The sequence below is a fragment of the Heterodontus francisci genome, chromosome 4 (assembly GCF_036365525.1).
Source record: "Heterodontus francisci isolate sHetFra1 chromosome 4, sHetFra1.hap1, whole genome shotgun sequence".
In the NCBI taxonomy this organism is placed as follows: domain Eukaryota; kingdom Metazoa; phylum Chordata; class Chondrichthyes; order Heterodontiformes; family Heterodontidae; genus Heterodontus; species Heterodontus francisci.
The window spans coordinates 108,945,327-108,968,971 of NC_090374.1; the positions used below are offsets into that span (position 1 = coordinate 108,945,327).

At 42.1% G+C, this 23,645-nt stretch overlaps 1 protein-coding gene across 4 annotated transcripts in view; it reads left to right on the top strand.

The window, feature by feature from the left end:
- pcsk5b (proprotein convertase subtilisin/kexin type 5b) overlaps positions 1 to 23,645 on the top strand; it is a 503,063-nt gene that overhangs the window by 145,382 nt on the left and 334,036 nt on the right. For all 4 annotated transcript variants that reach the window (XM_068029979.1, XM_068029980.1, XM_068029981.1 and 1 more), the window contains exon 7: positions 6,818 to 6,990. In XM_068029979.1, the coding sequence (XP_067886080.1) occupies positions 6,818 to 6,990 (173 nt within the window). The remainder of the gene's footprint in view (positions 1 to 6,817; positions 6,991 to 23,645) is intronic.

The following is a 23,645-nucleotide window of genomic DNA, read 5'->3' on the forward strand; positions in this document are numbered from 1 at the left end:
CAGCATTTTGGCACTTTTCTCCAGGTCAAGCCTTTTCAGCAAGTTACTTCAAATTTTCTTCTGGCTGAAGGATGTTAAGAACTTCTGTTTTCAATCTCTTCAGCTAGTTGCTTAAAATTTCTTTCTTGGTGTAGGATACCACTGCTGATCACCATGTTTTATGTTGGTTTTATACACTGCCACTGTATTTAGTCAAGCCAGAGAGAATCTTAGTCTGTAGTAGTTAAACATTAATCTTTATTACAGTATAACTATTTACACTCCACACTAGTCTGTGTGACTCTTCCAAAAGCCACACTATCTGTTATCGAGTCTCTCACATGATCTCTTTCTTCATCATGGTAGGAGGTATTCTTTACACTCCCTCAAGATTGACCCTTTTAGACCCTTATACTGCATTGACCAGGATGCTTTCCTATTCAACCTGTTTAATCCTTTGTCTGTGGTGAGGTGGCTGACCTACTCAGCGTGGTGATGGGGTGTTAAAATTGGTCTCAGCACCTCCTAGGTAAAGGAGGGGGTAAAAATCAGTCATGGTAGGCCTTTGTTGAAAAGAACACATTTGTTGACTGGATTGGGCTCAGCTGTGGTGCTATTTTTGTTGCCTCTTCTGCCCAGTGGCTGACTAGATTGGAACCACTTGAGTGGGATCCTGGAAAGCTGCTGGCACTTCCAGAGCCAGTCTGCCAAGATTCAGATGTTTTGAAAAAGGGGAAGAAAATTGGAAGGAGGGGAAAAAATTGGAAAGCGGGGGCTAAAAACCATGAGCAAAGTATAGATCTCTTCAGAATGAACATGAAGGTGTGCATGTACTACAACACAATGGTGATCCAAGACCAAGTCAATTGTTAACATCTAGATTTTAAGATAACATTGTTTATTATTGTCCAAACAACTGTCTCTGGGTGAGGTGTTCAGATACAGCTGTAATGGTTACCTAGGCAAGTGCTTCAAAATTCATATTTGTAGGTGCTGTTTACTTAATTAGAAGGAGCGGGAGGATGTCGAAGCAAACGAAAAACTGGTTTGACAGGGTGGATGTGGAGTAACTGTTTTCACTTGGGTGAACAATGGGGCAGAAGTGTAAGATAGCCATTAATAGATCAAATATGGATTATAGGAGGAATTTCATTTTCACCAGAGTGGTGAGAACGAAACAGAATAAAACAGAAAATTCCAGGAACCGTCAATAGATTCTCTGTGGAGAGAAATAGAGTTGATATTTCAGTTGTAATAATGCATGCATGAGGAAGACATTAATAGAGGGTACAATGGCAGGGGCAGAAGAGGTAATTGGAGCAGCAGGAGGAGGTTTGTTTGGAGCACAAACATTAGCATAGACCAGTGGGTTGAGTGGTCTGTTTTTGTGCTGTGAATGTTTGCAGATCCAACAAATAGTTTACAGTCAGTCACAAATGTGCAACATTAGCTACTTTGCATTTTGAGTTACTGTAGACAGGCTCAGGTGTAATTCAAAGTTGAACAAATTTTGATCCAAATACCAATCTAGCCACGCTTTGTTGCTGTAAGTTTGTCAAGGTGCAAACATAAGCAGAACACTATTCTCCCACCTGTCTGGGTTTCCTTGTTTTTTGACCCTGCAAGTGCCTGCTCTTTTACTATAACATTGTTTACAGTAGATTAATTGCCAGCTTGTTTGCATTTATCTAGGCTGCGAGAAGGCCATCAGCCCCCTGCACTTTTCCTAATTTCTTGCTCCTTCGCCAACCATCTTCCCTTGCCTCCTGAGAGAAACAAAAAGCAAAAGATATGGGATGGAATTTTATGCTTCCACCCCCAGCCCCGCAGTGGCAGGTTTGGAGGTGGGGAGAGTGATAAAATCAAGTAGGATCAGAGGGTGGGGGGTGGATGGTGGATGTTGCCGCCACCATTCCACCTCTGCTGAAGTTTAGCCCGGGGAGGGAAGGCCTGTGAACGGCCTTCCCACCATTCTGCCAATTAAGGGCCTCTTACCACTGCAGTTGCAATTACCCATGTGGTGGACGGCCCGCACAGGAAGCACAGTAAGATAAACCAGTGCTGGCTGCTTCCTGGCTCCGAGTGGGGTTGGGGGAGGGGTCCATCGTTCAAAGGCACTTAGTGCCTGAATGAGGGACCCAATATTGGGAAGGGGAGGGCCCGTTGAGGGCCACTCCCCTGCCTCTGCTCCTGTCTTCCTCCCCTCCCCCATGACCCCCACCCTACAAGACCTCTCATTGACCTACCTGAGGCCCGGCTCCAGCAACGCTCCTCAGCCTCCGGGACGGCCAGCTGCAGCAGCAACCACCGCCTCCGCAGTGGTGCTGCAGCTCCAAGGGCAGGACTTCCGTCGACAGTGTCCTAAATCCTATGGAAGGTGCACCACTGTCCATTTAAGTGCCCGATTGGCACAAAATGTGGTGGGCATTATGTTAATGAGGCGATGCAGAACCCTGTCGAGACCCCTGCCACCAGCATAAAATTGTACTCGGTTCAGGAGTCTATTTAAAAAATCTTTCCAATCTCATTCGGTAAGCAGTAGGATATCCCATATCCGTGCTGTGTTTCCCAGAATAACCTACTTCCATATGCTCTGATCACCACCTTATTTTCTAGAAATCCCTCTAATGTCTTCATGAAGGATTGTAAGGAATCAATCTCCATGACCTCATATTTATCCTTAACTGTTTAGTGAGTGAGGGCAGATTAGAAAAGGAGGTACCTTGAGGTTTGGTTCCTTTCTGTGCTGACCCTGACCTAAATAGAATTTCTTTCATTATTTTTCAGCTACTTGCTGCATTCAGTGACAATTGATTTATATTGAAAAGTATCACCTATAGCTCAGTGGTAGTATTCTTGCCTACGAGTCAGAGATTGTGGATTTAAGTCCCACTTTAGATTAAAGCATGGCTACCCGACCCGAACCTGACCAGACCCGACGACAAGTGTCTGGTTCGGGTCGGGTCTCTCTTTCGGGTCCAGCACTCAGGCACGGGTCGGGTCAGGCTGGATGTGAGCAGTGCTGCCTTGCTCCGGGAAGTAATATTCAAATGAACATTCAGGACATCAAAGCAGGAAATGTGCAGTGCGGACTCCGCACTTTGCAGTAAAGCCTGGCTACTCGACTAAACCCGACTACGTGTGTTGGGTTTGGGCCGGGTCGGACATATCAAAAGGACTCGGGTCGGGGGGGGGGGGGGGTGGCCCGGGTCGGGTTGGGCCTGGGTCGGGTTTTAATTTTATTCCTGAGCCAGGCTTTACTTTAGAGACAAAATGAGCACTAAATCTAGGCCGATTCCCCCAATGCAGTTCTGAGGGAGTGTTTGTGCTGTTGAAGGTGTATCTTTCGAATGAGATGTTAAACCGAAACCTAATCTGTACTCTCAGGTGGACGGACAAGACCCCATGATACTATTTGAAGAACAGGCTAGCTCTTCCTGATGTTCTGGCCAATATTTAACCCTCAAATAACATTATTAAAAACACAGATTGGCCACAGCTTCGGTGCTAAACAGCCTGTTAAGCAGACGTTGGAGCTTTTGCTTATGTAAATTAGGGGCCAAACCCCAATTTGATGCCCCCACTACAAGATTGGTTATCTGTGAGGCAACTAGTGCTAGATGTATGCAAGAAAATTAGGTCTACATCCTGCCTAATGGCACGACTTCAAAACATACTTATCTGAACATGGAGCAGTACTCTTCCACATCCCACTTCAAAGAACTCGGACTGGTGCAACCTGGTGTTGCAGTGGCCCAGGCTTCCGTTCTGCTTTGCCAGTAAACTGGCAGTTACTGTCAGATCACCAGCTTGTTAGTAATAAGACTTGTGACCCAGTGTCAAGTGTGTCTCTGGTCTCACTGTTCATATCCCCACACCGGTCAACATGCTCAAATTTCTAGGCCATTATTTGGTCATTATCTCATTGCTGTTTGTTGGACCTTGTACACAAATAGGCTATTGTGTTTCTTACATTGCAACAGTGGCAACACTTTGAAAGTAATTTGACTGTAAAGTACTTTCGGATGTCCTGTGGTTGTGAAAGGTGTTTTCTAAATGCCAGATCTTTCTTTTCTGCCTTTCCAACTTTCTCTCATGACGCATAATGATAGCGTGTAGAGCAGGTGTTCTCACCCTTAGGGTCTGCAAGAAGGTTTTGAAGGATCTGCCGAAAATAACCAGAAAATGTGTGGAATGCGAGCCTTGTGCAACCCGACTATGCCATCACACCCACCCACCCCGCTGGTCACATGTATGTTTATATCCACGTTTGAATGCCACATTCATTCGTTTCAGACAACAGCCAGTAACTGAGCTTTGCTCACGCAGGTGCAAGATGGCTCGCATCTACAACACATCACTACAACCCTCACCCGAGGCTCTGAATGGTGCCCAGCACCAGCAATACGTTTCACATTAAGTAAAATAAAAATAAATGGAGTTTTTATAACACGGTGGGGTGGGGTGGGGTGGGGGGTGTCCTCAGAAGTAAGAGAGTTGAGGATCTCTCATGTAGAGAGCATTTAAAAGTAAAGGACAGCCTGTGAATGAGGCACAAATACCTGCAGGGCATGAATGACTCATTCATTGAATCTTTAGTGGTTTGTAAATTAGAATGGTGTGTATTATGAAGGATATTCTCCTGAGTTGCTCAAGTAGGGTGTGTCAACCAGTATTCCCATTAATGTCTTAATAGCAATAAGAGCTCTTGGCTACTGGTTGCAGTTTGTTCAAGGTTTTAATGAGCTTCCAGGTACCTGAAGACACCAGGCTATGACTCAAATAGTAATGGACGCTATCTTTCCTGCAAAATTGACAGTGGAACAATTGAAGGATTCTGTAATTTTGTCCTGCTGGTGAACTGTCTAACATCTGCAGTATGACATTAGTTAATAACTCCATTGATACTCTGTAACAAAGCTTTGGGCTGTTTCATATTGAGAAGGCAGAAAAATGTAGAGCTGGATTTTGTGCAAGGTCTGAAGGCAGGGTCTATGGCCGGGAGGTTGGAGAGGGGGTGAGAATCGGCGCAGATTCGTCTGCCATGAAACCCAACGCTGTAATGGAGGTGACAAAGTTCAGTGGCGGCACCTCTGCTGCTCTGCGACGAGACCATACTTTAAGTATGTTAAATACCGTTTTGCATCATCTTACCAGCCGTTCAGAATCTTCTGTATGACTTGCGGCACTCAGGTGCCTTCACTTTCCCGTCATTGAAAAGTTGGCGCTGCCGAGGCGAGGGTCCTCGATGCCTGCAAAGGTTAGGTAAGTTAGGCCTTGTTATCCTGTTGAATTTGTTTTCACATCGAACATTGCCACTGAGGTCAATCTGCAGATGTGATGGGAAGTTGGAACTCTGCAAGTGGGAACTGTGGGGGGTAGGGAAGGGGAGGACTCTGCAAGTGGGTACTGTGGGGGGTGGGAAGGTTGAACAGTGCAATCCAACATCAGGAGACCCGGTAAACAGCGCCGCCAATGCTACCCCCACCACGTGATTGGGAGGACGGCTGCTGTCATTATACCAAGTGACCGCCCGCCGGGTAATTGCAGCGGCACTGCCACGAATGTTGCAGGTGGGACAGCCGACATTTTGTGCAGCCGCTGCCACTCCCGGCGGTGCAATAATAAAATCCAGCCCATAGTGTGGAACGTTCCTTTCAACATTGAGTTGACTTCACTAGTATCAAGATTCCAGTTTCACCTCTAGAAGAACTGGCTTCACATGAATATAAATCTGAAGACAAACCAGCAAGCTAGCTGCTATTCTGACTATAACAAATAGTGTTCCAATAATGTAGTAGCTGAACAGCCAACTGAAATGGTGACCCAGCTGAAGTAACTAAACCTAATACAGACTGGGTTGGGTTAATGTGGGGGCCTGAATTTGAATTTTCCAGTGGAGATTTAGATACTGAAAAGATACTGTGCAGTATTTGCATAGGAATGCTTAACGGATTTATTTGATGTGGCATCCTCTACTGTTTCAGCAGTGGTGTTAACCCATTTATTTTAAATGGCTCTGGTGAAATAACAAAGGAAGAAATTTCACACACATACATAAATGTTTATACACTTTCATAGACATCCCAGCAATTACTTTCAGGACCATAGTTTCTGGGATCTCGAAATAGAGATTAGATTTGCTTCCTCAACTTTCAAAAATATGGCTTCAGATCCTGCCCAACCTCATTTTAACCGAGCCTATTTATTCAGTCTAAGCCACCCTGCTTTTGGGAGGAGTCTCATGCTTCAGATTGGGATCGTCTACCTCAGGATTCTGACCTTGTACCTTCATTGAGTTGAATATCTTGTTCTTTTCCCCCCTATACTTTCCTTTATTCTGCAGCCAGTAAAAGCGAGCAATACAAGGCACCTGGCCAGTAGTGAGTTTTCCCCAGTTCAGGCATCTTTGGATGTGCATTCGAAATATTGAACCCTCCTAATCCTTTTCCTCCCCCCCCACCAAAAATTTGCCCTGGTTTGAAATATTGAACTCCCCCACCCACTTCATGGAATGGTTTCAGGTGGAGCTGTTTCAGGTTGTGTCCACCAGTGACATATTACAGGATACCTTAGTGCAGACTAAGAGATCATCTCAATTGGCAGGTATCCTTGGGGAGGGGAGACAATTGTTGTACTTTAAATAAACAGGTTACGTTTTTATGTACATATAATTCTGCAGTATAAAATTGCAGAGTAACTTGAATAAAGTACTCCTCCAGACTTTCCTCCCTCTAGATGATCTTCCTTCTTGAATGACTATTGCGACATTTGTGGAAGTACTGTAGCTGCATGCAATTATGCTAAGGTCATCTTCAACCTGTTCAAATTTCATTAGGTGTTCGCATGCTGGACGGTGATGTCACAGACATGGTGGAAGCGAAGTCTCTCAGTCTGAACCCTCAGCACATTGACATCTACAGTGCTAGCTGGGGACCAGATGATGATGGAAAAACTGTGGATGGCCCAGCATCCCTTGCAATCCGAGCCTTTGAGAACGGCATCAGACAGGTAAGTCTGCAGAACTTCTGTGGAATTGTTTGGCTGCTTGTCTGGCTTGCAGCATCACTGTTCTTTTTTAAATCTACTTCTGCTCCTCCCCCTTCTTGGAGTTTTGTGGCTACATGGTGAAGCTTGGTGTGAGGCCAAAGCTTTGATGGACATTAATGATCAGATGTTGTATGGTTGAGCTGCTGGGGTGTGCTCAGCATGGTGCTCCTCACATTTTATCACCCACTTTCATCTTTTTTGCTTGACTGCTTTTACTGGCTTTCAAAGTAGATTCAGTTTTGTCAGTGGCACAGACTTGTTCTCACAACTAGGAGACTGGAAAGGGGAGGTGGCTGTGGAATTTTCTCATATTTTCATTCCAAAACCGTTTGCTTGTTCCTATAGCTATTTTTTTAAATGAGGAGGTGTGGTTGGCCCATAAAACTCTGTAAACTGTTCAAATACAGCTGACAATTTAATCCTTTTTCAAGAGCACTTCATTGTGTTGGTGCATTATGAACAGTAGGAGTCCTGAATGAAATTGAAGCTTAGGATGTGGGTTCACACCCAAGATTTCTCTCCGCAGTGAATATCCTTTCTCAGATGGATCTTTGAGTTGGGGGGGTTGTGTTTGTGGTGCAAAGCAAAACTGTCCAGCGAACTTTCCCATGGGAAAGGAAAACCGTTGTTGATTAATCCATACTTTTGTGTAAACCTCTCAGAAGTTGACTACGGATTGAGACAGTAAAATGATTGTGTCTGTTCTAGTGGATGATCAATTGGGCATAACGAAACTTAATCTTTGACAAATTGTTTTGTATACTCAAGAATGGTAGCACAGTAGTAATGTTGCTGGGTTAGTATTCCAGAGACCTGGACTAATGCTCCAGAGGCACAAGTTCACATCCCACCATGGCAGCTGGGTGGAATTTAAATTCAACTAATTATTGGAATCTGGAATATAAAGCTAGTCTTAGTGGTCATGAAACTAACATTTGTCATAATAACCTGGTTCACTAATGTCCTTTTATTATGTATCAGCCATGGATCAGTTGGTAGCACTCCTGCCTCTTGATCACAAGGTTCCAGGTTCAAGTCTCACTTCAGGGCTTGAGTACAGAGTTCAAGGCTGACACTCCAGTAGGAGGTAAGGTCTTTTGGATGAGATGTTAAACTGAGGCCCCAACTGCCTACTTAGGTGGATGTGACACTATTTCAAAGAAGAGCAGGGGAGTTATCCCCAGTATCCTGGGCAATATCTATCCCTCAATCAACATCACAAAAACTGATTATCTAGTCATTATCACATTGCTGTTTGTGGGAGCTTGCTGTGCGCAAATTGGCTGCTGCGTTTCCTACATTACAAGAGTGACTACATTTCAAAAGTACTTCATTGGCTGTAAAGTGCTTTGAGACGTCCAGTCTAAATGCAAGTCTCTTTTTTTCCTGTTAATATTCTGTGAATGCATTGAAGAACATTATTTTTAACCATGGATCAGTGCCTGCAGTTCCCAATTTATTTTGTTGTAATTTTCAATCTGACACTGGATCTTGTAAAGAACCCCTTCAGACCTGGAACATTATTCCTCTGTGATTAAAGTCCATTTTGGATTTTGTTCATTGGATATAATGTGGGTTTTAAAGGTGTCAGTCATTGCTCAGTGATAGCACTCTGAATCAGAAGGTTGTAGATTCAGGCTGATATGTCTGTAGTACTGAGGGAGTGTCAGAATGCCATCTTTCAGATGAGGGGTTAAACTGAGGCCCCATCTGTCCCCTCAGATGCAAAAGATGTTATGGCATTATTTTGAAGAAAGGTATGGGAGTTCTTTCTGGTGCCCTGGCCAATATTTATTATTTAAATATAATAAATATTTAAATAATATATATTATTTAATAAATATTACTAAAAACAGATGATCTGGTTGTTTACACATTAGATGTAAAGTGCATTGAGACATCCCAAGATTGTGAAAGCACTATATGGATGCAAGTTTGTTATTTAAGAAATTTATGACCTTGTATTTTAAAAAAAAACCTCATGTTTCATCTTTTCCTGATTTTTGTAGTTGAATTTATACTATGTGAATTAAAAGCGATACTTTTTTAAATTCTCCAAGGTAAATTAACCTGTGACTAATGACAGACTTCCAGTTGCTAATCTAATGGAGTTCCTGTACAGCTGGCTAAGGGGCCTGTTGTATGCGAAGAACTACACTTTGAAAAACAAAGTAAATTGAAGCATGTGTGAGATACCTGCAGTTATGCAGCTGTGTATAAATGTTGCCTTGTGTCTGACCTTATTGTTGTATGCAGACATGGAACAGAAGTGGATCACAGTCCCAGCCAAAATTTGACATTTGGACTGGCTCGCCTACTTTTTGTTGGGTGAGCTTTACCAGATTCAGCTAAGCTGCTGTATGGATTCATGTTTATTCCAGAAAAACTAAAAGCAAAATCACCTGCAATCTTTTGGGTGAGGTGAAGGAGAAAAAGGAAGAAAAATTTAAAATTAACGTGGTTGACCAGTGCTTATGAAATGGCACAGCTTGTTGGCCTATTGTGGGGCACTTTTGAAAATGACATTATAGAAGAGGCCATTTGAACAGAAAGGGTAATCAAAGGTAATGTGGAGCCTTTAAAAACAGATTCAGGTAATATTGCAAATGAAATAAGGAAATGGCAGACTTGTTAAGTAAGTACTTTGTGTCAATCTTCACGGTAGAGGAAAAGGATAAATATACCTGACATTCCAGGGAAACTATTAATGATTTGAGGACTGGAACTGGCTAAACTTAACAAATAGGAAAACAGTATTAGAAAAAAGCATGACACCAAAGACTGACTAATCCATAGGACATGATGCTTTCCATCCCAGGATTTTAAAGGAAGTAGGTGAGGAAATTATAGATGCTATAGTCATAATCTTCCAAAGCACAAAAACAGAAAATGCTGGAAATACTCAGCAGGCCAGGCAGCATCTGTGGAGAGAAAAACAGAGTTAACGTTTCAGGTCTGTCATATGTTATTGGAATCTACAAGTACAAAGTGACTGAGTGGAGAGAGCCAACATGATTAGTAAAGGGTAAGTCATGTCTAATGAACTTAACTGAATATTTTGAGGAAGTAACTCTAGTTGTAGATAAGAGAATGTCCATGGAATAGTTTTATATAGAACTTCCAGAAGGCATTCAGTAAGGTTCCACACAGGAGACTGTTGGCTAAAATTAAAGCTCATGGAAATGAAGGCATATTATTGATCTGGTACGGTGGTAAATAGATTGTGGATAATGGGTATGTAGTCAAATTGCAAGGAAGTAACAAATGGTATCCCACAAGGATCTGTGTCGGGGCCTCAACTATTCACTATTATTAATGACTTGGATAATAGAAAGCAACGTATCCAAGTTTGTTGACGATACGAAAATTGATGGTACAGTAAGTAGTGTAAATGAGAACATAAAATTACAAAGAGACATTGATAGATGAAGTGAGTGGGTAAAAACGTGGCAGATGGGTTTTGCTACAGGTAAGTGTGTGGTTATCCATTTCCGGCTAAAAAAACGATATCAGTATTATTTAAACAGTGAAAAGCTAGGAACAGTAGAGATCTGTAGATATTTAGGGTTTCATGCACACAGTAGGTAGTAGGTACAAAAATAACTAAAAGGCTATTGTAATGTTGACCTTTATAACTAGAGGGGCGGGGTGGGGAGGGAGGGAAGTTTGTTGCAACTATACCAAGCCCTGATTCGATCACATCTGGAGAACTGTCTATAGTTCTGAACACCTCATCTTGGAAAGGATATATTGGAATTGAAAGCCTTGCATTTATATAGTGCTTTTCATGACCATCGGACATCTCAAAGTGCTTCACAGTCAATGAAGTGTAGTGACTGTTGTAATGTAGGAAACATGATAGCACAGTTTGTGCACAGCAAGCTCCCACAAACAACAATATGATAATGACTGGATAATCTCTTTTGTGATGTTGACTAAGAGATAAATAATTGGTCAGGATACAGGGGATAACTCCCCTGCATTGGAAGGAATACAGTGCAGATTTTCCAGAATGTTACCAGGACTCCAAGGGTTAGATTATGAGGGGCGGTTACATAAACTAGGCTTGTACTCTGTGGAATTTAAAATATGAAGGGTAATTTGATTGAGGGTTTAGGATTTTGAAAGGAATTGATGGGCCCAATAGACAAAATCTTTTTCTTCTGCTAGGGTGTCCAGGACAAGGGAATATGACCTCAATTAAAGCCAGGAAATTTCTAGCTAAGATGTTAAGGCAGATGAATCCAAGGTGGTGGGATGGAGTTAGGAATACAGAACAGCCATAATTTAATTGCTCAAGGTGTTAGTCTACTCCTGTTAATTTGCAATATAAACATAAGTCCTTTCAAGACATATCTGCTCACGTATGGGCTGGCTTCTAACACGTCACTCTTGCGCCTGAACAGAATACAAGAAGATATGTCAACTCACTCTTCTGCTTCTAGTTCAGCCATCTCCTCCTCTCAAACCTTTTTGTCTTTATTTCATCAAAATTCTTTACGTTTTCTTCATTCTATGCTGCAAAACCATGCTCTTTTCCCCCCTCTACAGTCCAAGTAATAATTCATTCTATCTAAGGATGTGGTGTCAGCTATGGCTCAGTGCTTGTTCACTCACTTCCTGAGTTAATAAGGTTATGAGTTTAAGCCCCCCCCCCCCCTCCAGATGCTTGAGCACAAAATCTATACTGACAGTGTTATACTGAGGAAGTGCTACACTGGAGGTCTCCTCGTTCAGATGAGACATCAAACTGAGGTCCCTAGCCAATATTTATCCCTCAACCAACATCACAAAAACACATAAGCAAGAAAGACTTGTATTTATATAGTGCCTTTCAGAACCTCCTTGCATTGCCATTTGTGGGACTTTGCTGTGTGCAAATCAGCTGTATGTTTCCTACATTACAGCATTACAACAGAGATAGCACTTCTAAAGTATTTCATTGGCTATAAAGTACTTTGGGATGTCCTGCAATCCTAAATGTGCTTTATAAATTTGTCTTTTTGTCCTTTTAAAAATTTGTGTAATTCCTTACTCCCCTTTCCTTCCACTAACAGTCTTCAAGCTTTTAAAACTAAAACTTGACATTGGGCTGGATTTTACGTCAGGCGGACGGGAGCTGGCCACCAATGTATAAGTCAGTGGCGAACTCGCTTCCGCCTAGCCTGGGGATCGGTCCTGCATTTTACGGGTCCCCGGGCTTTAAATGTTCTGAGGCGGGACTTCCACCCAAATGAGGGAGGAAGTCCCACCTCATTGAGCTGCTGGCCAATCATCAGGCTGGCTGCTCTTAGTCTCAGCAGCGCCACTGGGAGTGGTGGCCACTGCTGGGACTGCAGCCCAGCCGAAGACATGGAGCCAGGAATGCAGGTAAGTTTGGGTTGCCTCGCTGGGGGTAATTGGTTGGGCCCCAGCAAGGCAAGGGTGGTCGTTTGGCGGGAAGGTGGGGGGGGGGGGGCGGCGTCTTGGGTCCTGGGGGTGGTTGGGGCAGCATGGGTGGCCCTCAATTGGGCACCTTGTGCCCGTTTGTCAGGGCCCAGCCCTGGGGCGCTGAGAGGTTGCCGTTTTCATCAGGCGGCCTTTCCCAGCTCCAGGACGCCCACTTGCCATGGGTAAAATCCCTGTGGAGGCGGCTGAAGGCCCTTCAGTGGCCATTAATTGGCAACTTAAGGGCCTTGATTGGCCTGGGGCGGGTGGCCTGTTTTTTGTCCCTCCCGCCCACTCTATGTAAAGTGGGGCGGGAGCGGGTCGGGAAGGCCTCCCGCTCCATTTCACACCACCGCCACCCCCCCCCCCCCCCCCACGATCATCTGACTCACTGAGGTGGTGTAAAATTCCGGCCATCATCTCAGCATTAATTTCTAATTACTTGGTCATTTAAAAAAAAACATTTCAACTCTGATGTCCTAAACTATGGGCCTTTGCTCTTACTGGTTTCATAAGTTAAAAAGAAATGCTCTGCATAAAAGATTGGCTTTTCTATGTATCATATTTTAAAGGTCCCATGTTATATGGATGTACACGAGGTCCTCAACTACAATGGTCCCTCTCCTCCCTCCTTTCTCTCATCGAGGCTGCAATGTTGATAGATCAAGGCATATAGTTAGATTGAGCCTACAGGAAGAAATTGTGTTTCAGAAGAATTGAAAGGAGTGGGGTGGGGATGGATCCTGAGTCAGAGAAACCACTTGGCACAAACCAGGAAATGAACTTGGGCTGATCTTCATTTGTGTAATGCAGATTATATATTTATTCACTACCAAGGAGGGGAACTCTTTATTCACTTTTTTTTGGAAAGAAGGAAAGTTCAATGGCTCTTAAATGTGGCAAGTCTTTTTTCCCTTCTGTTTAACAGCATTACCAACAATGTCACTTGCATTACTATGTATAACACGTGACAATGAATAACATTGAGCTGTTGTTTTAATCTTTTCTAAGATGACCAATGCTTTTTAATTTCTGTTCATCCTCTTTGTCTCTGTTCAGTCCTTCTGAAATGACACTTCCTTGTTATGTGATACGTTTGCACCCTGGTGATTATAGGGAAAGGGAAAAGTTGGCAGAATCCCACATAAGGCAGAAGTAACCTTTCGCCAGAACAACTCTTGAGCACTGAGGGTCCTTTTGAACCTTAGAGCACAAACATGTTTTCTAGTGTCTCAGATTGGCAAGATAGATATTTTTTAAATTGTCAGACCATCAGAATTGCAGAGACTACCAAGAAAAAAAAACTCCTGGGAATAACCATCTAATTGTTAAATTGTTACATTGCCCTCATTAACCCTCTCCGATACTTCATCAAAAAACTCAAATCAAGTTAGTTAAACATGATTTGCCCTTAAATCTGTGCTGACTTTAATTAATCCATATTTGTCCAAGTGACTAAATTTTGCCCCAGATTCTAAAACCTTTCCCACCATTGAGGTTAAACTTACTACCTGTAATTGCTAGGCTTATCCTTACACCAGTTTTTTGAACTTCTCGAGTGTGCTGCAGTCCTGTAACTTTGATGTTTCTCTGTGAAACAGCGTAGGTTACCTATTATCCGTATCCTGCTCTTTCCTCGAATAATTTTGCTAACCTTCCAGTTCACCTGCTCACTAAAAGAAATACGTGGGTTTCGAACCAAAACAAATAAGAGGAGTCCTTTTAAATTGAAAGCTTCTGGGAGCCAACTGTACAAGATATCCTTTAGATATTTCTCCAAATTAAAAGCAAAATACTGGGATGGTGGAAATCTGAAATACAGCAAAATGCTGGAAATACTTAGGTCAGGCAACATTTTTGGAGAGAGCAGGGTAGAAGGCAGGAGTGATTAAAAGACAAAGAAATGGTGGTGCAAACCAAAATTAGGTGATAATGAGACAAAGGACAGGTCCTGAGGTGGTGTAAATGGTTACAACAGTAGAACAGAGGAGGAGGGTATCTTTCTTTTAGACACTTTGGCCTAAAAAGGGCTTAATTATATCCCTCATTGAAACTCAAGCAGCTTCTTTTCCCAGGAGTTTAAAGATTTAAATTGACTTGAAAACAATTACTTTAGAAGATGTTGTTTAGTGAACCTCTGTCTTCTTCTTTGGCCTCCTTGTCTCGAGAGACAATGGGTAAGCGCCTAGAGGTGGTCAGTGGTTTGTGAAGCAGCGCCTGGAGTGGCTATAAAGGCCAATTCTAGAGTGACAGATTCTTCCACAGACGCTGCAGATAAAATTGGTTGTCAGGGCTGTTACACAGTTGGCTCTCCCCTTGCGCTTTTGTCTTTTTTCCTGCCAACTGCTAAGTCTCTTAGACTCACCACTCTTTAGCCCTGCCTTTATGGCTGTCCGCCAGCTCTGGCGATCACTGGCAACTGACTCCCACGACTTGTGATCAATGTCACAGAACTTCATGTCGCGTTTGCAGACGTCTTTAAAGCGGAGACGTGGACAGCCGATGGGTCTGATACCAGTGACGAGCTCACTGTACAATGTGTCCTTCCATGTGGCTCACATGGCCAAGCCATCTCAAGCGCCGCTGACTCAGTAGGGTGTATATGCTGGGGATGTTAGCCACCTCGAGGACTTCTGCTTTGGAGATACGGTCCTGTCACCTGATGCCAAGGATTCTCCGGAGGCAGCGAAGATGGAATGAATTGAGACGTCGCTCTTGGCTGACATACGTTGTCCGGGCCTCGCTGCGATAGAGCAAGGTACTGAGGACGCAGGCTTGATGCACTCGGACTTTTGTGTTCCGTGTTAGTGCACCATTTTCCCACACTCTCTTGGCCATAGCGGTGGATGCCTTTCCCATGCGCTTGTTGATTTCTGTATTGAGAGACAGGTTACTGGTGATAGTTGAGCCTAGGTAGGTGAACTCTTGAACCACTTCCAGAGCGTGGTCGCCGATATTGATGGATGGAACATTTCTGACGTCCTGTCCCACAATCCTGTCGATGAGTCTCTGCAGACACTCTTCTGTGTGGGATGTTAATGCAGCATCATCAGCAAAGAGGAGTTCCCTGATGAAGACCTTCCATACTTTGGTCTTCGCTGTAAGACGGGCAAGGTTGAACAACCTGCCATCTGATCTTGTGTGGAGGAAAATTCCTTCTTCTGAAGACTTGAACGCATGTGAGAGCAGCAGGGAGAAGAAGATCCCAAAAAGTGTAGGTGCGAGAACACAGCCCTGGTTCACGCCACTCAGGTTCAGAAAGAGGTCTGATGAAGCACCATAGACAGTGATGTAAAGTAACCCAAATACCAAATGGAATTTAGTTTGACTCATGGCAAGTATTGCTTTGGAAGTGAGCAGCATGTGGATGAGTGTAGCTTTATGGAGTTGACAACTAAATTCCCTTTGTATGACTAGGGCCATTGAAATGGGGTGAGTGCAGTCTGACGAGAGGTGATGTTTGTATTTCTGCTGATGTTGCAGTTTGTAGGACAGTGCATTCTTAAGGAACCAGGAGCTTCCAAAGAAAATTGAATCGATGTCCATAAAGGATTCTGAAAGTAGTTGTCACTTATGCTCCATTCCCTCTTTGAGGGACTCAGTTAAGGTTTGTACTGAAATGCATTTCAAATTCAGTCCAGTTTACACAGTCAGGTGCATTCGATGGCATGGATCATGCACATTTTTTTAATGCGACATTATACTTTTATTTAGAACAGATTCCAAATGTGCATAATATCTCCACCTCACTTGTGTGCTCCCATTCAATTGTGACTATACAGTGTTGTGCTGCATTTAGTCTCCCACCCAGGAATCGCTACAGGCATGGTCATGTGGCAGAACTCCTCTCTCAGCAACTAAAATGTAAGTATTTAGAAAGACTGGGCAGTGTGGTGTTGTGCTATGTTCTTGTTATAGTTAAATGACAACTGCAAGCTTTATGGTCAGATTCAACACAAACACTGTTTATTGTCTTAATTATTTATACTACTTGATTTTAGGTACAGGTATACTCCTTGCTGGTGTGTGTCTGTTTTCTGTGAAGCCATGTGCTGAGTGAGTCTCTCAAAATGGTGTCTCCTTATCTATTTTGTTTATATTGTTTATTGATAAACAAAACTGAACATTGCGTTCAATAATTTGAGCATGACGGGGCCCCCCATTTTACTTTTATTTTTAGTTATTTTTTCTTTTTCCTTTTTTAATATATTTTTTTGTTTATTTTATTTCATCTTAGTTTGTTCAGTTTGCTTACCCAGTGTTTTTTTCATGTTTGTGTTGTAGCTGTTCAATTTTCAGTTCGTTAACACCCTTTCTATACTAATGCTTTATCTTTCAACACACCATTAACATATCTTTGCTCCATGACCTTCTGGTCAGCTATTCTGTGACCTCGTCCTATCTACACCTTCTCTTTTGTTATCTCTTGCCCCACCCCCACTTTACTTGCTTATAACCTTTTACATTTCTAATATTTGCCAGTTCTGAAGAAGGGTCACTGACCTGAAACGTTAACTCTGCTTCTTTGTCCACAGATGCTGTCAGGCCTGCTGAGTATTTCCAACATTTATTGTTTTTGTCTCCTTATCTATGCCTGATGATGTCATTTGTATCAGTGGCTTGATCTTTTAAAGGTACAGTTTCTTGGAGGTGAAGTCATCACTGCACTACATTACATTACCCCCGTCTTTCAAATTTAAAGTTTACCCCTTTTCTTTAAAAGATTTGCAATAGGAAAATTACATTGAACAAAATTCGGTTGCACTGAAGTTTGAAACTTGGAGGCGATAAGTTTTAGGCATATCACTCTCAATAACAGACTTTGTTTCTGCCTGGTTCCATTCATCATCAATGCATGACATAGTCTTTAAATCAGACAGGTAATCGGTGAGGCCTCTGATCTTCTCTGTGGATCTTGCAGTATTGATCTCAGCTGTGCTTGATTTAGCTGAGCTGCTTCTTGAATTGTCACAGGTGTGAAGTCATCAAAGTCATCTTTGTCACTTTCTTCTTGAATTGTTTTAGCATTGACTCTTTTGAAGAAGTTACATTTCTCTTCACAATGTAGTTTCCTCTCTTCGCTATGATCATGTTGCCTTTTCTCTGAACTACTGTAAGCACTCTTGATGAAATGGTGAGCTAATTTTCGATGTTTTCTATTGCTGAACCAGGACTTTGTCGTCTCCTTTTATCTCACTATCTTTTGCGTGCATCTGTCAGTTGCGTGCATCTTTATCTCTGTTTTTGGCTCATGTCTCTATCCCTCAAGCTTTCTGTTGAGTGCATGCAGGAGTGAGTAGGCCTGAATTGTGGCAGTTTGTGCTTTGTCTGTCTTCTATTCAGAGCAAAGCTTGGTGATATATTTGTGGTCAAATGAGGGATTGCCCTGTAGGCTCTCAGAAATTTGAAGAGTTGTTGTTTTCAGCTCTTTCCTTCAGTTTGAGCTGTTCATGTGGTTTTCATTAGGGTACAATAAAAATGTTCTACCTCTCCATTCGCTCTTGGACATAAGTGTGTGATTCTTCTATGGGTGAATCCTAAATAGGGTAGCAAATGCATGACCGTTAAACGGCAGGACGTTATCTGTTCTTATTGTATCATGTAACCCTTGTCTTGCAGACACAGCATCAAATTTGGGTAAAGTTGCTCTTGCAGATGTCAATATCCCTATTTCTACCTCTGGATATCTGCTGTATAATCTACTATGGCTAAAATGAATTCATCAGAGGGAAAAGGGCCTAAAAAACAATCAGCTGATGCTTCCTTCCAGGGCCTTGCAGACAAGGATGTCACCCTAAGCAGTTTAGGCTTCTCTGTATCTTCATTCATGGCTGCTTGGCATGCATTCTCTTACTGCTGCTTCTACCATTTTGTCAAATCCAGGAAACAGTATCTTCTCTCGCAGAAGGCTTTATGTCCTTACGATTCCTTGATGCGTTGCATGCGCAATCTCAACTGCTTTTCTCTTTAAAGATGTAGGGAGCACAAGTCTATTGCCTCTGAATATGAGTCTGTCATGTGCTGTGAACTCATCCTTGCATGTTAGGTATACTTTTACATCAAGGTGTTTCCAATTGTTTGAGTTTGTAAGGCTTTCATGAGAAATTGTAGGATTTCACCTTTCCCTGTTTCTTTTCTTATCTTCATCTATCGACATGGCCTTAAGCACGGCATGACCACATATGTAATTTAGGTAGTCAATATCTAGTTCAGGCTCAGCAGGATTGTCTTTCATTGGATTTCAACTTAAAAAATCAGCAGGGTTCTCTTCATCTTTGCCTGGTTTGTATATTAGTTGACAGTTGTACAACATGAGTCTCAATCCCCATCTCTCAATTCTTGCGGACATTGGTTTCAGTTTTGTAAAAATGCACGCAATGGTTTATGATCCATCATGACATTAAACTTTGCTCTGTATAGGTACGGGTGCAAATGTTCTACTCCCCATACAACTGCGAGCATTTCTTTCTGTCTGCAAATATCATGTTTCTGTGTCCGTCAATGATCTACTTGCGTATAATATTGGTTTGTTATCTTGGCAGAGCATGGCTCTGCGACCAACTGGACTGGCATCTACAATCAACTCTGAGATTGAAATTAGGTATTGTTTGTGTGTTTGTCAGAGCTTTCTTTAAGTTATGAAATGCCTGCACTTCTGCCTCTTCCCAATTCCAATTGACATCTTGTCTACTGTGCTGTCAAAATGGGGCTGTGATGGAGGCACACTCTGGGATAAATTTCAATGTATGATGCTAACCCTTGGAGAGATTTGACTTGTTTACATTCACGGAAGGATCTGCATTCAAGATTGCCTTCACCTTCTTAGAATCTGAAGATAGATCTTTTTTGCTAAATATGTGCCCGTAGAGCTTCACTTCCGTAGCTAATAAAATGTACTTGTGCACTTGGAGTCAATCCAGCACTGCTTGTAAGTGCTTGTCATTTTCTGCTTGTGTTCTCCTGGATACAGTAATGTCACCTGAGACATTCTTGATTCCATTCAGGTTAGAAGGTAGTTCTTTTGTCGATTGAAAAATTTCAAAGGCTGAGTTTCCTCTTTACATTAAACGCTTGTACCTTTTTTATCCAATGTGGATACTCAAGGTAGTTATGCATCAACTGGATTTGTCTAACTCATTGATGATATCCAGCAGTCAAGTCTAGGGTACTGATGATAGTTGACCCATTCATGTCTTCAATTGTCTCATCTAGCGTTGGCATTGGCTGCCTTTCTCTTGTTATCACTTTGTTGGCTTGTCTCATGTCCATGCAAATTCATACCTATCCTGTGAGTTTGGGGACAACAATTGGGCTGAGCCATGTTGTTGGTCCTTTTGTCTTTTCAATGATGTCCAACTTCTCCAGTCTGTCCAATTCTTTCTCTGTCTTTTCTGGTATGGAATGGAATCCTCCTGTCTTTCTGTTTGGTTTGGCTGACTCATTTATGCGAAGCTTGATTTTCTTGTCTTTCACTTTGCTGATGTCTTCGAATAATTGCAGATATTTCTTCAGGATATCTTCTTTCATCAGGGAGTTCTGTCCTCTGATAGTGTTGATTGTGATCAGCTTCAATTCGTTGGCAGTTTCAAAACTTAGCAGATTTCCCTTGCTTGAGTTTACAACTCAGTCTGACATGTGGATCCATGGGAGGATTTCAAAGTAAATTGGATCATCCCGAAGACCAGTAGATGGCTATCTGATCCATAGGAGAAGATTTTAGATTGTTCAATCGCAGTTTCTGTTTTCTGTGTAACTCATGGAATGTCGGGGCATCCATTATGTTGACTGTTGTCCTGAGTCGATGACTGCAGAGATTGTCGACTTGCCTATGAACCTATCACACGTGGGCAGCCATTGCTACTTGTGGTTACGAGCAACAAAAATCTTCTCTTGTGCAGCAAATATGTAATCTTCCTTCTGCCATTCAACTCTATTAACGTCTTGTACAGGCTTCAATCAGCATACTCTTAGGAAATGTCCCATTTTTCTACAGGCTTTACACTTCTTTCCTCTCTCAGGACAAGTTTTGTCATGAGGATGTGCACCACTGTAATGATTGCATGTTCGAATGTGAAGCGATTGTAATCTCTGTCTTGGTCTTCCTTGACGTGCCTCGGACCTTTCTCTGGGTTTCCTCTGTACTATTGTGTTTGGTTTATTTCCTTGGTGAAACCTTCCTCTTGTAGCATTCATGGATTCTGTTGACGATCTTGATCTGGTCTCAGGGGATTCTTGTCTTATGCTATTTGCCTCTTTCCCTTCTGAGACTTCAGCTGGTCTTTCACTGGCTTCCAACTGCCAATATCGAGCAACCTTTGTAAGTTTAATGATTTGCCCTCTCTAATTTAAATGAAACTGAACAGTGTCCATTCACTTTCTATTATGTAGTGCAAAAATGCTCATTTCTATAGAATTGTGAGCAGTCTTAATGAAAGATAAGTTGTGTTAAACTTGTATTGAACCTTGGCTAGATCCACACTTGAAGTACTGTGTGCTGTTCTGGTCACCATATTTTAAAAAGAATATAAAGACAGTGGAGTGGATACAAAAAAGATTTACCAAGATAATTTCAGAACTGCAAGGTTACACCCATCAAGAAAGGATCAAGGGGCTGAATTTCTGTTTTCTTGAAAAGAGAAGGCTGAGGGATGGAGGGATGACCCATTGGAGTTCTTTAAAAGGTGTTGTTAGAGTAGGCAAATCTTTACACTTGCGGGAAGAGCAAAACTAGAGGCCATCAGTACAATATATGAGTTCTGATGAAATGTCAGACCTGAAATGTTAACTCTGTTTCTTTCTTCACAGATGCTACCAGAATCTGCTGAGTATTTCCAGCATTTTCTGTTGTTTATTTCAGATTTCCAGCATCTGCTTTTGCTTTTATGTGGCCCTTAATATAAGATAGTTACCAAGAAATCAAATAGGGAATTCAAAAGAAACTTCTTTATCCAGAGAGTGGTGAGAGTGTAGAATTTGCTACCATATGGGATAGTTGAGGTAAATAGTATAGATGCATCTAAGGAGAAATTAGATAAGCATTATGAGGGAGAAGGGAATTGAGTGTTATGCTGGTAGTTAGATGAGGAACGATGAGAGGAGACTCGAATGAAGCATAAACGCTGGCATGGGCTGGTTGAACTGAAAGGCCTGTTCCTGTGCTGTATATTCCATGTAGGTTGGTGGTTGGAATTAGAAAATGTGCATTTTTGCTGTTAAGATGATGAAATAGAGTAGTTCATCTGTACTTAGCCTGTCTTCCCTGCCCAGAACTGACATTGCTCAATTGGTCAACAGTATTTACATTAAACACTGCACTGTATAGATTTTGTTGGTTAAAGCTCCTTAAAACATAAATAGACTGATTAATTGTACTCTTCTATTTTATTATAAATACCAAAATCTAGGATTTGGTTTGGTAGTGTAAATACAGCTCAGGACCATTTGTTCAGAAGCCTGCAGTCTGAACATTTATGAAGCAAACTTAAGAGATATTGCTATCTTTCAGATCACTTTGAAGCCTTTGAAAACCAGGAACTGTACATATTTTTGAACCCCTTGAAGTTTATAAAGTTGTTTTTACATACAACTATTTTAGAAAGTTAATTTTTATTATGTGGTCTATGAACATCACTACATCAAACGTTTGGTCAATTCTGCAGCAAGTGTCCTTCATCAGTCTTAACCTGCAAAACAGAAGGGAATTTAATGGCATAAAATATGAACATCAAATGTGAATGACCACAACCAAGGTCATTTTAACACTTTACTGTTTATACCAGAAGATGACCTTTGGGTTTGTTTTTTAAATCTCGGTTGCCTTTATTGTCAGTTAATTGTGGTGTTGATGGGGAAATGCTGCATGGATTCTGATTAATATCTTTAATGAGGGTTGTTGCTCTTTGATTCCTTTAATGTCTGGAAGTTCCCACTCCATGCTAAGTGAAATTGGTGTCTCTGGCCAACACTCAATCATTGGAACCTTTTTAATTTTTTTTTGAGGAAGTGACATCCCAAATGGACAGTGGAAGTACTATGATGTGCTCCACCTACACTTTCAAAAAACATTTCAGTAAAGTTCCTTACGGAAGGCTATTGGTTAAGCTGAAAGTAGTGGTGGATTCAGGATAAATCTTGAATTGCATGAGGGAGATATGCAGGCCATGAAGACAGCTCAGAGAAGGGACCAGGGCTGCTCTCAAAATAGAGTTGTACAGGAACTTAAACTATCAAAAGACTGGGACTGATAATAGGAAGTTCTTTACACACACACAGGACATGAACTGGCCTTCCAGATAGAGCAGTGGACAGAAAAGCCTTGAATCAAGAAAAAAGAAATATGTCTGATTTGGGGAGGGGGAACCTTATGTTATTTCTGAAAGAATAAGCTAAGATGGATGAATGGCCTCCCTCAGCTGTAAAGATCTTGAGCTGAGGGACCTTTGTTTTTAAAGAAGAAAGCTTGGGTATAAATGTTGGAGGGGAGTGGCATATTTGGCAATATATAGAAATTAGTAATTTCTAATTGGGTATAGTGCTTTTAAAGTGCTCAAAAACTGGTGGAGCTTTATGCACACCCCTTTCAAATTGTTTTTGACACTTTTCAGGTACAATTTCCAGCATTTTGAAGTGTAATGTAATTCTGTGTTTAAAGTCAAAAATAATTTCGTCTGTACAATATGTATTTTGGAGTGATGCATGTCATAATTGATTCTTAATCTTTGCACTATCTGAAGGTATTATTTGGATTGCAGGCCGTTAGCTGAAGGCGATAATATGACCTTTTAAGTTTACTTAACACATCAAAACAATAGATGAAACTGGACAGACCACTCGGCATCGACCTTGGCACTGGAAATGACCAGGGCAAACCCAGCCCCGCCAACCCTGCAACGTCCTCCTTATGAACATCTGGGCACTTGTGCCAAAGTTGGGAGAGCTGTCCCACAGATTAGTCAAGCAACAGCCTGACGGTCATACTCACTGAATCATACCTTACAGACAAGGTCCCAGACACCGCCATCACCATCCCTGGGTATGTCCTGTCCCACCTGCAGGACAGACCCAGCAGAGGTGGTGGCACAGTGGTATACAGTTGGGAGGGAGTTGCCCTGAGAGTCCTCAGCATTGACTCCAGACCCCATGAAGTCTCATACATCAGGTCAAACATGGGCATGGAATCCTCCTGCTAT